This window comes from Mobula hypostoma, chromosome 7, assembly GCF_963921235.1.
Source record: "Mobula hypostoma chromosome 7, sMobHyp1.1, whole genome shotgun sequence".
NCBI lineage: Eukaryota > Metazoa > Chordata > Chondrichthyes > Myliobatiformes > Myliobatidae > Mobula > Mobula hypostoma.
In genome coordinates this window covers 50,999,057-51,015,590 of record NC_086103.1, presented here as the reverse complement: position 1 = coordinate 51,015,590, position 16,534 = coordinate 50,999,057, and the positions used below count along the sequence as shown (strand labels likewise).

Genomic DNA, 16,534 nt, shown 5'->3' with positions numbered 1-16,534 from the left:
TCCTTTGGATTTCCAGTATCTGCAGATCTTCTTGTGTATACAAGATACCATTTAAGTCAGAGAGAATCCTAGTTATTTCATAACAATTAACTTATGGCCAAGCTGAATTAATATTTTTTTCTACCCCAATTTATGGCACTTCTCACTGCAGCAAAGAAACTTCCTGGCTGTATCTTGTCAGCTACATCATAAAAATGCGGCAGAAAGAAAAGAGCATACATCCGCTGGAAACTGATTGTCATCTTAGTTTTGGCATCAACTCCACTTTTCTGCCTTATTTCCATTATTCTCAAATCCCCAATAGTTCAAACAAACTCTTGACAAATGATTACGTGTTGTGGATTCCAGCATTTTATGATTAGTGTAATATTAGCTGGGAACTTTGTAATCTATTTTCTTTGAATTAGGTCAATCTATAAAAGGATTTAGTTTTTATCAGTGAAAATAGAAAAATTGAGACAATATTCTATATAACATTTATTTCCAACATTTCCAATGAGTTTACAATAGGACAATCTCTTACAACTTTAACAAGAATTCAATGATGGCACTACAATAGATGAAGTTAGCTGTTGCCAGTATATTCCATTCATTCTGAGAAGCCTCACTGTTCATATAAATGCAACATACTACTTTAGAGCAAGTCCAGCATGCCCATACAAATTAGTTCAATTGAACAGTGCAATTAAATGCAGTGCAAAAATGTGCAAACATGAAAAAAACAGACTTTTCAACTTGGTTTTAATCAAATAATCATTGCTCAATTACACAGCTTAGTAATGTAGTGTACTTATTTTTCCAATTCATTACTTCATTCATTTCCTCTTCTGACAAAAAGTTTATACACATTTCATTTTCTTCATCTCCTTCCCTTGGAATTTCCCTCATGCACTTTGCATCCTCTGTACCACCACCACATGCTTTCAATAGTCCTCAGCCACCCCATAACCAAAAATATCTAACTTTAGCAGTAAAAGAGAAGGAGAACACAATGTGGAAAATACAATAATGTGAGCTTCCATTGTGCATCCTCTGCTTCCTGTCCTGGTACATTTAGCATCCCAGATCTTCAAACGTATTAGTAAAATTCAATTATTCAGTCCCCGTAACAAACTGTAGCATTTTGTGCATGAGAATATTTACAAACAAAATTCTGTTCCAGGCTTAATAACAATAATTAAACCTCAAAATATCATTAATCAGAATTCTCAGCACAGAAATTGCCTCCAAGATCTAATTTGGCACTCAATCAACATTCTTCAATAATTGGTCCAACTGAAGAATACAACTTTGTTTTCACTAATCTAAATCCTGGGCTAAGTTTCAAAACCCTTCTTGATGCGTGTGTGAAGCAGGTCCCTATGGAAAAGAAATCCCTTAGACTGGGCCAGGAGTTGTTATCTTGTTTAAAGACCAGAGTCAGTTCAAAGGTAGGAATGACAGTGCTGTCATACACTATTTTCCCCAGCTTCTTATTTGTATTCTCGTGTTCCAAATTAACATAGATCACAGCACCACGCAGTCCACAGGGCTCACTAGCAGCCATTCGAACTACATCCTGTGCTATTCGTCGGATCATATACTGAGGGATCAAAAGCTCCTGGCATTGCAACTGGGATTTCTTTGAAGTGGACAAACAGTACTCTATCTGCTTAGCGAGATGCTGGCAGGTCTTCTCTTCCAAAAATTCCTCCAGAAAAATAAAATCATTACCAGATTGATTCACAAAATACATATCTGAAAGAGAAGAATGAGAATTATGTATTATTTTCAAGAAATAAATAATATTTAGAATTAATAATTTTAACTGTAAGTCAATAATTGATTCAATTATCTCAATCTTACTGCTAGAATTATTAGAGAATCACATGGAACTGGTTTAAATGACATCCTGTAGTATTGGTTACATACAGATGAAAAAGACTCCAAAATTGATCATGTGGATAAAATATTAATAAATATTTCTAACATTTATACACTGCATTTTAGTGACCCTTAAATTTTCCAAAGAGCTGTTCAGCTAAACTAGTAATTATGCATTGTTGTAAAGTAGGAAACACAACAGCTAATTTGCACACAGGTGTCTTCTGCAAACAGCAATATAATAATTGGACAAGCAGTTTTAATGATATTGGGACAATTCAGTTGAGAAACAAAAGATAACTCTATTCTGTTCTTTGATATTATTGTGAGACTTTTTACATCCATCTGCAAAAGCAGATAGGGCACTGGTTTAAACCTCATCTGAAAAACTGCACCTCTAGCAATACAGCACGGCATTAGTACCTCATTGGAATCCCTGTATAGATCTTTACACTTTAATCTCGAATGCAGAATAACTTGTTGACCTGGGGGTAAAAATGTTGCCAACTGGTTCACAGTATCCTATCTGGTTTATACTATCCTAATGGCAACAGAAATAATTTTTTAAACAATTTTATGAATCATCACTTTACACACTATTAAGGAGACAGTTGATCATGCAATTACCAACATACCACCCATTTACAGTTCTTGTACATTTTCTTCTGCTAAAGATATTATAACAACAAAAGTTTGTATTGGTGTACGAAATGTTCTTTCAGTCCATAATGAATTAACACGGGAAATTTTTGCATAGTCCAAAATGACAATTTATTTCAGCAGGGATCCCCATAAATTTAGTACACTTCAAATGTATCGTTTATTTGCCTTCTGCTTTGAAACACCGATTTAACAGTAGTAATCCTTAGCCCGCAGTACTGAATACTGATCGCCACTCTCAGAATATTTTTGCCATTGTTTGGCATTGTACACTCCATGGTTTACCGATGTGAAGCGGTTGACTTTTATCATTGTGCAATTGCCATACTACTTTTCTAACGCATTCTGGATTCTAGAATAGCGATGATGTAATTGATTAACTTGAATCGGCATTCAGATTGGAAAAATAAGAGAAAGAGGACGTTACTTCACCGTATTTCTCCCAAGAGAACAACATAAATGTCTGAATCGAAAGGATACCAAACGTAAAAGGCCCCCAGCATTTTCTTTTCAGGTTGTGGAGGCACTTCATCAATTAGAATATGTCGGATGCTAATTGACGATCGTTCGGATAAAACATAAACGGAAATTGACTATTTTACTGCTTTCTTAGTATTGAGTTATCCAGAAATAAAAGAAATGCGCAGCTCACCTGAAGTAGGAATTAGGTGTTCATTATCTACGCTAAAATGCCTCTCAAAGGGGTTTTCATCATGCTTGATCTTCTTTGAATTTGTTATCGCTTCGCCAGCGAAGCTATTCTGAAGGAGTTTCTTCATCAGCTGGACCACACCATCCTCTTCATGGGCGGTAGGACTCGTCCTGGTACTATAAGGACCCGTGCCTCCTAAAGTCTGGACATACATCATCACCATCACTGCTCAATACAGTGCCCCGTTGTGTCCCCTTCAGGAGCAACGGCTCCTTCCCCTACAGCCCGCTGACAGTCCCGACTGCGAACCCGGGCCAGCTGCAGCCACCGCTTTGTACTTGAACATTGCATCAGCTGTTAGGAGCCACATGATCTGATGTCAAAAGTGAAGAGGCTCGTTCCTCTCAGTCATTGGTTCTCGAGACAAAATTGATACAACGTACAACCAATGGGAGAGTAGTCACTAGGAGTCTCAAGGAGCCCTAGATACGGAGGTGGAGCCTCTGAAGTTCCAGTCGGAAGGCGAAACTTCATTTCTTTGCCTTGCTTCGCCAATCAGCTATCCAGATAGTGTATTTAATATAATGTTGTATTATAATAATGACTCCTTTGTGCAGGCGTTTGAGTTTAAAGTCACAATATGACTTCACGTGAAATGTGTTTTTGTTACTAACATAAGATTCGAAATAATTTGCTTTAAAATCGGGCATATTGCTAATATTATTTAACTTTTAAAAAGTTCCCCTACTTATCTCAAGTATATTATTAATGTAATATTAGTCGGTATATAATCGGATAATATAATTCGGTAATATATTTAATTATATGCCTAATTTGGTTTTCAATTGTTACATGTTTTTACCTTAGTTATTACTTATTTCGTATTATATCGTTCATATCTGTTGGTAACTCTGAACAATGCAATGACAAGTTTAAATTCCATCTTTATTTTAGTAATCTCTATATTTCTATATATGGAATTGAATAATACTTGCAAGGCTGTACTTTTTGTACTTAGAATGGAACAATCAAAATGTATTTGGTGTACTACAAACAAGAGAAAATCTGCAGATGCTGGAAGTCAAAGTAATACATACAAAATGCTGGAGAAACTTAGCAGGCCAGGCAGCATCTATGGGAAAGATGTTTCGCAATGAAACCCTACATCAGGACTGGAAAAAGAGATGGGAAGTCAGAATAAGATGGTGGGGGGAGGAGGGGAAGAAGTACAAGGCAGTAGGTGATAGGTGAAACCAGGAGAGGGACATGTGAAGCAAAGAGCTGGGAAGCTGATAGGTGAAGGAGATAAAGGGCTGGAGAAGGGGAATCTGATAGGAGAGGTCAGAAAGCCATGGAAGGAGGGAAAGGGGGAGGAGTGCCAGAGGGAAGTAATGGGCAAGTAAGGAGATAAAGGTGAGAGAGGGCAATAAGAATGTGGAAGGGTGAAGGAGAGTGTGGGGTCAATTACTGGAAGTTCAAGAAATTGATGTTTATGCCATCAGGTTGGAGGCTACCCAGATAGAATATAAGGTGTCGCTCATCCAACCTAAGTGTGGGCTCATCGTGACAGTAGAGGAGGCCATAGACTGACATGTTGGAATGGGAATGGGAAGTAGGATTAAAATAGATGGCCACCAGGAGATCCCGCTTTTTCCGGTGGGTGGAGCATAGGTGCCTAATGAAGTGGTCTCCCTATCTGTGTCCGGCCTCATCAATATGCAGGAGTCAACACCAGGAGCACCAGATACAGTGTACAGTATACACTGTACTGTGTACAGTATACAGTGTACTGTATACAGTATACGCCATACCCCAACAAACTCACAGGTGAAGTGTCGCCTCACCTGGAAGGTCTGTTTGAAGCCCTGAATGGTAGTGAGGGAGGAGGTGTAGGGGTAGGTGTGGCACTTGTTCTGCTTGTACTGATAAGTGTCAGGAGGGAGGTAAGTGGAGAGGGATGAATGGACAAGGAAGTTGGTTAGGGAGTGATCCCTGCGGAAAGCAGAAAGTTGGGGGAGAGAAAGATGTGCCTGTTGGAAATGGAGATGGATTTGGTGTATGACCCTGTTTCAGATTGACAACAACATTACCTCCACAATCTCCATCAGCACAGATGCACCACAAGGCTGGGCGCTTAGCTCCCTGCTCTACTTACTTTACACTTATGAGTGTGTGGCTAAGCACAGCTCTAATGTCATATTCATGTTTGCTGATGCTGCCACTTTCATAGGCCAAATCGGCATATAGGAGGGAGATTAAAAATCTGACTGAGTGGAGCCACAATAACAACCTGTTACTCAATGTCAGCAAGACCATTGAATTCATGAGGAGGAAACCAGAGGTACATAAGCCAGTCCATGTCAGAAGATCGGAGGTGGAAAGGGTCAGTGTTATCATTTTGGAGGATCTGTCCAGGCCTAACACGTAAGTGCAATTATGAAGAAAGCATTGCAGCACCTCTACTTCCTTAGGAGTTTGTGAAGATTCAGCAGGGCATCTAAAACTTTGACAAACTTCTATAGATGTGTGATGGAGAGTATATTGATTGGCTGCATCACAGCCTGGTATGGAAAGACCAATACCCGTGAACGGAAAATCCTACAAAAAGCAGCACATATGGTCTAGTCCATCACGGTAAAGCTCTCCCCACCATTGAACATATCCTCACAATGCGTTTTCGCAGGAAAGCACCATCCATCATTAGGCATCTCCACCACCCAGGTCATGTTCTCTTCTCACTGCTGCCATCAGGAAAAGATACAGGTACCTCAGGACTCACACCACCAGGTTCAGGAACCACTATTACCCTTCAACTATCAGGCTCTTGAACTAAAGGAAATAACTTCACTCGACTTCACTTGCCCCATCATTGAAAAGTTCCACAACCTATGAATTCACTTTCAAAGACTCTTCATGTTATGTTCTTGATATTTATTGCTTGTGTATTTATTATTATTATTAGATTAGATTAGATTATGAGGACACGCAGTCCTCTTTTATTGTCATTTAGTAATGCATGCGTTAAGAAATGATACAATGTATCTCCAGAATGATATCACAGAAACACATGACAAACCGACTGAAAAACTGACAAAAACCACATAATTATAACATATAGTTACAACAGTGCAAAGCAATACCATAATTTGATAAAGAACAGACCATGGCACGGTAAAAAGTCTCAAAGTCTCTCGAAAGTCCCATCATCTCATGCAGACGGTGAACCTCCAGCGCTGCAAACTTGCTGATGCAGCATCCTGGAAGCATCCGACCACAGCCCGACTCCAAGTCCGTCTGAAAACTCCGAGCCTCCGAACAGCGCTTCAACACCGAGCACTATCTCTGCTGAGCGCTTCGACCCTGGCCCCGGCAAAAGGCAATAGGCAAAGCCTAGGATTTGGGGCCTCCCGCCTCCGGAGATTCTCGATCGCACAGTAGCAGTGGCAGCGAAGCGGGCATTTCAGAAGTTTCTCCGGGTGTTCCTCTGTGCTTTTCATGGCTGTTTCCATCAAATCAGGATTGTGCACGGCCCCTAGTTAACACATATGATATCATTTGGAACAGCTGCGCTTTTAGAATTTGCACGGTTTGTTGTCTTTTGCACACTAGTTGAACACCCAAATTGGTACGGTATTTCATTGATTCTATTATGGTTATAATTTTATTACGGATTTATTGAGTATGCCTGCAAGGAAATGAATCTCAGGGTTGTATATGGTGAGATATATGTACTTTGATACTAAATTTACTTTGAACCTTATTCTGACAATTCCTTCAATGAGTGCTCTCTTAGAATTAATGGTATTCCTCTAATAACTTTAAGTTCTTTAAATTCCATGATTTTGGCCCAGAAATAATTAAGTAATTAATAGATAACCAAGTGAGGGTGATACGTCATTGGGCGTAATAACTGTCAAGGTCTCGAAGTTATGGAATAGAGCCAGTCCTAATTTATTTGTTTCTTATTAAAATAGGATGATATTTGATCCATTAGAGTCACATCAACTTTTATACCATAATAACTATTTAAGTTAACATTAGCTGGATACCAGTATATTGAAGTGATTATGGGCCTGGTTGGTTATCCATCTGAATTTGATAAATTAGTACTCTATATTTTAGATATAAATGGCACGTTGGTGGTGGAGTGGAACTTACAGTATAGGCATTTCAACTGCCCACATTGCTTAATCTTGATTTTTTTAACTTCATGGAAAGTGCTATTCATGTGGCTTGAGAATTGGATATAGAGAATTAATATTAAAGTGTCATTTAAACTCTCCAAGTTTAACCTTATCATCGAGGAAAGATAATTGGGCTAAGGATTTTGCTCTGTGGGACTCATGGCAAAGATTGACAATTGATATTTAAGATGCCCTGGATGAACTATGAGATGCACAAACTGGTGAGAGCCAGATCAGACGCATGCAAGTCTGATAACCAAGAAAGTTACAAGAGGACCAGGTATAATCTCCAGAAAGTCATCTCACAGGCAAAGTGCCAATTCTGGACTAAACTTGAATCAATGAAAGAAGCTTGGCAGTTGTGGCAGGGCTTAAATACTATCATATAAAGTTAGATAAAGCAACATAGGTAATAGCAGGGCTTTACTTCCAGATGAGCTCAATGCCTACTATGCTTGCTTTGACCATCAAAACATGGAGGAACCATCGCCAACTCCTATAGCCCCATGATTTCAGTCTCTGAGGCCAACATGCGAGCAGCCTTCGGAAGGGTGAACCCATAGAAAGCATCCAGCCCAGCTGGGTTACCTAGCTGAGTGCTAAAGACCTGTGCTGATCATCTGGCTGGAGTGTTCACTGAGAGTTTTAACCACTCACTTCAGCAGTACAAGGTACCCACCTGCTTCAGCCAGGCGTCAATTAAACCGGAGTCCAAGAAGAACATGGTGAATCTGCCTCAATAACTGTTGTCTAGTAGCACTTACATCTACAGTGAAGAAGTATTTTGAGAGGGTAGTGATGAAACATATCAACTCCCGCCTAAGAATGACTTAGATCCACTTCAATTTACCACCCAGAGCAGCAGGTCCACAGCAGATGCCATCTCATTGGCCCTTCGCTCAACCCTGGAACATCCAGACAGCAAAGGTGCACACATCAGGATGGTCTTTATCGACTACAGCTGAGCATTCAATGCCATCATCCTGTCAAAACTAATCAATAATCTCCTAGACCTTGGCCTCAATACCTCCTTGTAAAACTGGATCCATGAGGTCCTCACTTGCAGATCCCAGTTGTTCGGATTGGGAACAATGTCTCCTTCACATCAGCACAGGTACTCCAACCACGAGGCCATGTGCTCAGCCCTCTGCTATTCTCACTTTACACCTATGATGTGTGGCTAAGCACAGTTTCAATGCCATGTTTAAGTTTTCTGACAACACCACTGTTACAGGCTGAATCAAAGGTGGTGATGAATCAGCATATAGGAAGGAGATTGAGTAATAACTCAATGTCAGCAAGACCAAGAAGCTGATTATTGACTTCAAGAGAAGGAAACTAGAGGTCCATGAGCCAGTTCACACTGGCGGTGTGGGGGGGGGGGGTGGGGGTCAGAGGTGGAGAGGGGTAACAACTTTAAATTCCTCTGTGTTATTATTTTGGAGGACCTGTCCTGGGCCCAGTACATAAGTACAATTAGAAAGGAATAGAAAGGAAGCATGGCAGTGCCTCTTACTAGTGGAGAATATATTGACTGGCTCCATCACAGCCTGGTATGGAAAGACCAAAGCTCTTGAACAGAAAAGTAGTGGACACAGCCCAGTCCATCACGGGTAAGGTCTCTACCTGCCATTAGACACATCTACATGAAATACTGTTGCAAGAAAGCAGCACCCATCATTAGGGATCCCTAGCACCCAGACCCAGGTCATGCTCTCTTTCCACTGCTGCCATCAGGAAGAAGGCACAGAAGCCTTAGGATTCACACCACCGGGTTCAGGTTGATGGCCTACTCAACCATCAGGCTCTTGAACCAAAGGGGATAACTCAACTTCAACTGGCCATCATTAAAGTGTTCCCAGAACCAATGGACTCTTCATCTCATGTTCTCATTATTTATTGCTTGTTTATTTATTATTATTTCTTTCTTTTTGTATTTGCAGTTTGTTGTCTTTTGCACACTGGTTGAATGTCCATGTTGGTGCAGTCTTTCATTGATTCTGTTAGAGCTATTATTCTATAGATTTATTGAGTATGCCTCCAAGAAAATGAATTTCAGGGTTGAGTGGTGACATATATATACTTTGATAATAAATTTAATTTGAAAATTACTTTGAACTTTAATTTTCCAGTATATGAAATGTCAATGTAAGCATTGTTCATTTTCTTTTCATGATTTTCTTTGGGATGCATGGCATCTCAGTGCAATCTCAGCTTGACTCTTCCTCAGTGTGAGGAATGTCATGCTCATTTCTCCTGTTGTGTTTATCATTTATATTGACAGCATCATAAAATAATGGAAATCTACAGAACAAGAGGGGAATTTATGGTTGATCACATTTAGGCTGGATAAGGTTTATGCAGGCTGGTCCTGATTTCTAATGTTTTTTCTATCATCCTGTAAATTATGAGATCATGAGGCATTAGATGTTCATCCAGGTACCTATTAAGCATGTTGAGAATGTCTGCCTTAACTATGCTTTTAGATAAATGCCTCACAGAGGACACCCTTCCCTTCCCCCCACTGTGAGTGAAAAAAGAACTTCCTTAACACTCCTCTTCCCTTAACTCTTCTAGCATCCTATCTTAAACCTATATTGCCTAGCCAAAGACTTTCTTACCAAAGGAAGAAAGTCCTTCCTTTATACGCTATTTTGGCTTCTCATAATATTAGACAGCTTGGTTAAATCTCCCCTCAGCCTCAGTAAGTTTATCCATCCTTGGTATCATCCTTATAGGAGTCCTCTGAACTTTCTCTAATACTTAAAATCCTTCCTGTAGTCCATATCAATAAGTTTCTATGTCCAGATCAAGCCAATGCCAAGGTATAGAGTTAAACATTGGAACACTGTAAAGGAAGGGGTCTCATATTTTCCCATGACTGGTCCACTAGTCAATACAGTTGTGGTTGATCTGTGACCCAAATCCACTTGCTTTCTTTTCATAGTCATAGTCATACTTTATTGATCCCGGGGGAAATTGGTTTTCATTACAGTTGCACCATAAATATAAATAGTAATAAAACCATAAATAGTTAAATAGTAATATGTAAATTATGCCAGGAAATAAGTCCAGGACCAGCCTATTGACTCAAGGTGTCTGGCCCTCCAAGGGAGGAATTGTAAAGTTTGATGGCCACAGGCAGGAATGACTTCCTATGATGCTCTGTATTGCATCTTGGTGGAATGAGTCTCTGGCTGAATGTACTTCTGTGCCCACCCAGTACATTATGTAGTGGATGGGAGACATTGTCCAAGATGGCATGCAACTTAGACAGCATCCTCTTTTCAGACACCACAGTGAGAGAGTCCAGTTCCATCCCCACAACATCACTGGCCTTACGAATGAGTTTGTTGATTCTGTTGGTGTCTGCTACCCTCAGCCTGCTGCCCCAGCACACAACATCAAACGTGATAGCACTGGCCACCACAGACTCGTAGAACATCCTCAGCATCGTCCGGCAGATGTTAAAGGACCTCAGTCTCCTCAGGAAATAGAGACGGCTCTAACCCTTCTTGTAGACAGCCTCAGTGTTCTTTGACCAGTCCAGTTTATTGTCAGCTCGTATCCCCAGGTATTTGTAATCCTCCACCTTGTCCATACTGACCCCCTGGATGGAAACAGGGGTCACCGGTACCTTAGCTCTCCTCAGGTCTACCACCAGCTCCTTAGTCTTTTTCACATTAAGCTGCAGATAATTCTGCTCACACCATGTGACAAAGTTTCCTACCGTAGCCCTGTACTCAGCCTCATCTCCCTTGCTGATGCATCCAACTATGGCAGAGTCATCAGAAAACTGCTGAAGATGACAAGACTGTGCAGTAGTTGAAGTCCGAGGTGTAAATGGTGAAGAGAAAGGGAGACAAGACAGTCCTCTGTGGAGCCCCAGTGCATCTTGATATTTTTGGTCAACAGATTTAATATTCATAATTGAATGGTATCAATTGTTGTTTATATGAGAGGGGAATCCAAGTCATAGTCGTAAGATCATTTTGCACATGAAGGCTCTTTAATCTGCCATACCTATGCCAACCGTCAAGTACCCATTAATATTAATTGTATTTCCAGTACTAGGACCATGGTTTTTTAGGCCTTGGCAATTCAAGGTGCTCATTAAATGATTCTTCAATCTGAGATTCCCTGCTACCAGTACCCAGACAAGTAATTTATTACAGATTCTGACCACCATTCGCTGGAAGCAAAATCTACCTCTGGTCTTCTTTGGACCTTATACCCATGCCCTTTAATTTTTTTCATCTCTGCTTTGGGGAAATGTGTTTTTTGCAATGTACCTAATCATTCCAGTTTGCTACCATCCACACCGTACCGGTATTTTTATTAATGATGAGCGAATTTCGAATGCTAATATCGGTTACTTGGCCGAGTATCACACTAAGCAGTGAACTTGCTGATTACTTAGCACATGAACAATTTTGCCAGTCCTAGTTCCTGATGCAGGGCTTCGACTCGAAACGTCGATATTCACTCCCCCACCCCCAGCCCCCGGCACAGAAACTGCTCCATCCGCTGAGTTCCTCCAGCAGATCGTTGTTCCAGGTTCCAGCATCTGCACTCTCCTGTGTCTCCTTTCCCCCTGATTTCATATCAGCTGTTTAAAAACGACTCGACAACTTTAACATTTTAAATATTAGGAACGTTTCTGTAAACTATTTTCCACAGTGTTTTGAACACCTTGGATATGTTATTTTTGAGATGCTACCCTCCTTAACGCTGATCGTACGTTACCCTGAAATTATCCAAGGTCCTATTAGTAATCGTTTGAAATAAACAGTAAATCTCCGAATAAATTCATGTTTCACCTGTTGTAAACAATGGATTCTAAATCGGCAGAAGTATTAGTAAATAAAGTATTAGCCTCTCGCTACATTTAGCTCAGTTTCTGTGGTCATTATAATGCAGTACACGTTCCAACCACATTCTGTTTTTATAACCAGCAATGTGTTTCTATTCGCCCATCTGCTACGTGACAAGAGCGCTGCTTCTGCAGTGGCTGCGGCATTTTAAATGTAACCTTGGCTGGCTGCCCGCATATCAACAGCACCATGCCTCTGCAATCGAGTTGTCACATTTCACCACTGCCTTGAATCCGTCGCGTTTGGGCTGAGCAGAAAGAACAAAGAAAACAGCTGCAGCCAAGTCGTACATTCTTGAAGCACTGAGGCACTATTAGAAATGCAACTTGCGCAGGCACGGTGTTCCTGGCCATTCAGTTCACGGTCGACCTCAAGTTTCATTTAATATGCGTGTTCAGCAATTATAGAAATAGAACAGGCGGTGTGCCAGCTACTTTATTTCCGATTCCCTCCCAGATTCATCCCCTTTTCCCTCAGATCCCTGCGCCCAGTAGGGTGGAACCGCGATCTTCAATTTAACACTGGGCAATCATTTTCCTTTTTTTTCCAGTTTTTTGGTTGAAAATCCCTAAATAAAAATAAACAGCAGAGCGTTCATGTATGGTACTGCACCTTCTGCTGGTCTCGATAAGATGTACGCATTTAAAACAGATATGCAGGGAAATTACCCTAAAGCACTAAACCTTTCAGTCAAAGAATTAAGTATTTAGGAAAATCTTGATATTTTAAGTTAGAGTTTAAAAAAATACATGTGGACTAAGATGTTAACTGTCCTGTGCTCTCACCAGTGTGATCATCAGTTGACCTGTCACCTGCCTTCAGGAGTTTCGGCGGGTTTATGATCAAGACTCCCTCGAGGTGGTGGGCCAGCAGTGCTAAAGCACCACCTCCCGCTGGAGAGCTTAAAAACTTGGCATCTGCCTCTATCAGAGTTGTTAGTCACTTCCATCCAACAGATAGTCTACTGAAGGGTTTGCAAGATATGGATACACTATCTGACTATCTGCCCCTCTGGACATACTTGGTCCACACCCATGCTGATCCTGTCTCTGCTGTCTTAGCTACAGTCCTGCTGGGTGACTTGATCTCTCTTCTAGTGAAGCTAAGGTCACGCAGCCACTTCTGGAAAGTGAACGCAATAAACCCACGGCAGCCTACTTGGAAAATAAGAAAATCTTGGTGAGAAGAGGCAGAGGCTGGGATGAGACTTTTGTCATGTTTCTATTTCTTTATTACGGGTGGACCTCCTATAATCCAGCACCACTGGGACTTGAGGAGTGCCGGATTAGTGAAAATGCCAAATTACAGAAGGATCACATTAAGCAATAGCTAACCACCTCATCATGCCTTTAAAATATCAAAGGATTCAAAGGTACATTTAATGTCAGAGAGATGTATGCAATATAGATCCTGAGATGCTTTTTCTTCACAACTATCCATGAAAACAGAGAAGTGCCCCAAAGAATGAACGACAGTTAGATGTTAGAACCCCTAAGTTCCCCCCCCCGCTCCCCTCCCTCCTGCATGTAAGCAGCAGCGAGCAACAATCCCACCCCCCAACTGGCAAAAAATAAAGCGCACCCACAACCAGCACTCAAGCGTGAGCTAAGCAATAGCAAAAACACAGACTTGCAGTTACCCCAAAGACTACATTGCACTCGCAGTTACTGAGGAAATCCTTGTTAGTTTCTTTTCCTCTGCTTAAATTCAGCGGGTCACCACGTCTGATCTGAGGTCGTGGGCAGAAGAGAACGGAGCGTCAGTCGGGCGACGCCAGAGGGCAGTGTGCGACTGCCGGCAGGCGGGTGAGAAGGTGGACCGACCCAGCGCTTGCCAGCTCCCCCGTCGCTAGCGGGTGAGACGGGTGGGTGCCAGACGGCTGCGCCTCATGCAAATAGTATTAATAAATGCAGGAAAACAAGTAGGAATCGCCTGTCTGTGCTTACAAGAGCGCGGTAACACGTGAACAGATCTAGCACAAGCAAAACAATGCGCACCAGATTGGTGTGGTGGCCCGGAAAATTTGAAATTACTGTTGCGCTGAAAATTTGAAATCAGTGCGGATTATCGAAGGAACCAGATTACAGGTAGTCGGATTAGTGAAAGTTGACCTATATTACATAGTTAGAGCAGCAAGAATGAATCTCAGGGCAGTGGTATGCTCTTCTTGCAGGATTTGGAGAATTCCAGGGTCCCAGATGGCTACATCTGCTAGAAGTACATTTGGCTTTATTTCCTTATAGGGTGTGCTAAGGAACTGGAGCTGGATGACCTATGACTCATGCTGGGAAAATGAGGAGGTGACAGATAGGAGCTAAAGGTAGGTAGTCACACTTAAATTGCAGGTGGCAGGTATCTGAATGGCTGTCAGGAGAGGGGAAAGGAGTAGACAAACAGTGCAGAGTGTCACTGTGGCCATTTCTCTCAATGTCTGCTTTGGATATTTGGATACAGTGGGGAGGGAGGGGGAGAGACAGCCTAGCAGGGCAAAGCCGCAGCAACCAGGTCTCTGGCACTGAGTCTGGTTCTGTGACTCAGAAGGGTGGGGAGGTAGATGAAGAAAATAATGGTGATAGGGGACTCAACAGTTAGGAGATTTAGTGGACATAAAAAGACTCCTGGATGGTATGTTGCCTCCCAAATGTCAGAGGTCTGGAGCATATCAGATCCTGATTGACTTCTTTGAGGAAGTGACAAAGCAAATTGAGGAAGGTTATCTGGTGAATGGGGTGTATATGTTGCAATACGTACCCGACCGTGCCAGCTTCCGGGTTCAGTCGCTCTGACTCCAGAATATTGATAAGCTGGCGCAGGCCTTTTAAAGATTCAGGCTCATCATGTTTTGGCGCCAGGATTTTAATACTTGAGGAGCACCTGAACTGAGATTTGAGGATCAGTCATCAGCTTTAGTTTGGATTCTTGTCTAGTTTAGAACCCTGTCCTCATCTCAGTCTCATACCATGGTCTCAACTCTAGTCTCCAGCACTTGGATCCTTGCCATCCTCGCCGAGCTCTCTCATCACAGTATATGGATTTTGGTAAGATGTTCGACAAGGTTCCCTATGGTAGTCTCGTTCACAAAGTCAAAAAACATGGGATCCAGGGAACTTGACTGTGTGGACTTATGCCAACCTGATGGCATGAACATTGACTTCTTTAACTTCCGTTAATACCCCTCCTTCCCTTCTTACCCCAGCCCTTATTTATTTATTTTTTTGTTTGTTTATTTATTTTCCCCCTTTATTTCTCTCTCCTCTTTTTCTCCCTCTGTCCCTCTCACCATAACTCCTTGCCTGCTCTCCATCTCCCTCTGGGCTCCCCTCCCCCTTTCTTTCTCCTTCGGCCTCCCGTCCCATGATCCTCTCCCTTCTCCAGCCTTGTATCCCTTTTGCCGGTCAGCTTTCCAGCTCTTAGCTCCATCCCTCCCCCTCCTGTCTTCTCCTATCATTTCAGATCTCCCCCTCCCCCTCCCACTTTCAAATCTCTTACTATCTCTTATTTCAGTTAGTCCTGACAAAGGGTCTCAGCCCGAAATGTCAACTGTACCTCTTCCTATAGATGCTGCCTGGGCTGCTGCGTTCCACCAGCATTTTGTGTGTGTTGTGTGGATTTAGAATTGGCTTTCTCACAGAAGCCAAAGGGTGGTAGTAGATGGAGTATACTCTGTCTGGACATCCGTGACCAGTGGTATTCCATAGGGGTCTGTTTTGAGACCTCTTTTCTTTGTGATTTTTATAAGTGACTTGGAGAGAAAGTGGAAGGGTGGGTTAGAAAGTTTGCAGATGATGCAAAGGTTGTTGAAATTGTGGATAGTGTAGAAGGTTGTTATAGGATAAACTGGGACATTGACTAGACGAAAAGCTGGGCTGAAAAGTGGAAAACAGAGTTTAAACCAGACAAGTGTGAAGTGAACTTCGGAAGGTTGAACCTGAGTACAGGATTGCAGGATTCTTAGTAGTGTGGAGGAACAGAGGATCTTAGAAACCATATTCATAGAACCTTCAAAGTTGAAAGGGTTGTTAAGAAGGCATGTTGTTTTTGGCCTTTATTAGTTGGGTGGTTGAGTTCAAGAACCAAAGGTAATGTTGCAGCGCTATAAAACCCTGGTTAGACCATACTTTGAGTATTGTGTTCGGTTCTGCTCACCTCATTATAGAAAGGATGTGGAAGCTTTCAAAATGATGCCGAAGAGATTTACCAGGATGCTGCTTGGATTGGAGAGCATGTCTTGAGAGGGTAGGTTGAGTAAGTTCAGGATTTTCTCTTTGGAGTGAAGGAGGATGAAATGTGACTTGATAGAT

General features: G+C 41.8%; 1 protein-coding gene across 1 annotated transcript; it reads right to left on the bottom strand.

The window, feature by feature from the left end:
- Window positions 1–470: 470 nt before the first annotated feature.
- On the bottom strand, window positions 471–3,536 carry si:ch211-39i2.2 (DNA damage-inducible transcript 4-like protein-like). The gene is made up of 2 exons (XM_063052711.1): window positions 3,176–3,536; window positions 471–1,737 (listed from the first exon to the last, which is right to left on the bottom strand). Exons 1-2 carry the CDS (start codon window positions 3,396–3,398, stop codon window positions 1,250–1,252), a joined length of 711 nt encoding a protein of 236 aa, XP_062908781.1. The 5' UTR covers window positions 3,399–3,536; the 3' UTR covers window positions 471–1,249.
- Window positions 3,537–16,534: the final 12,998 nt, after the last annotated feature.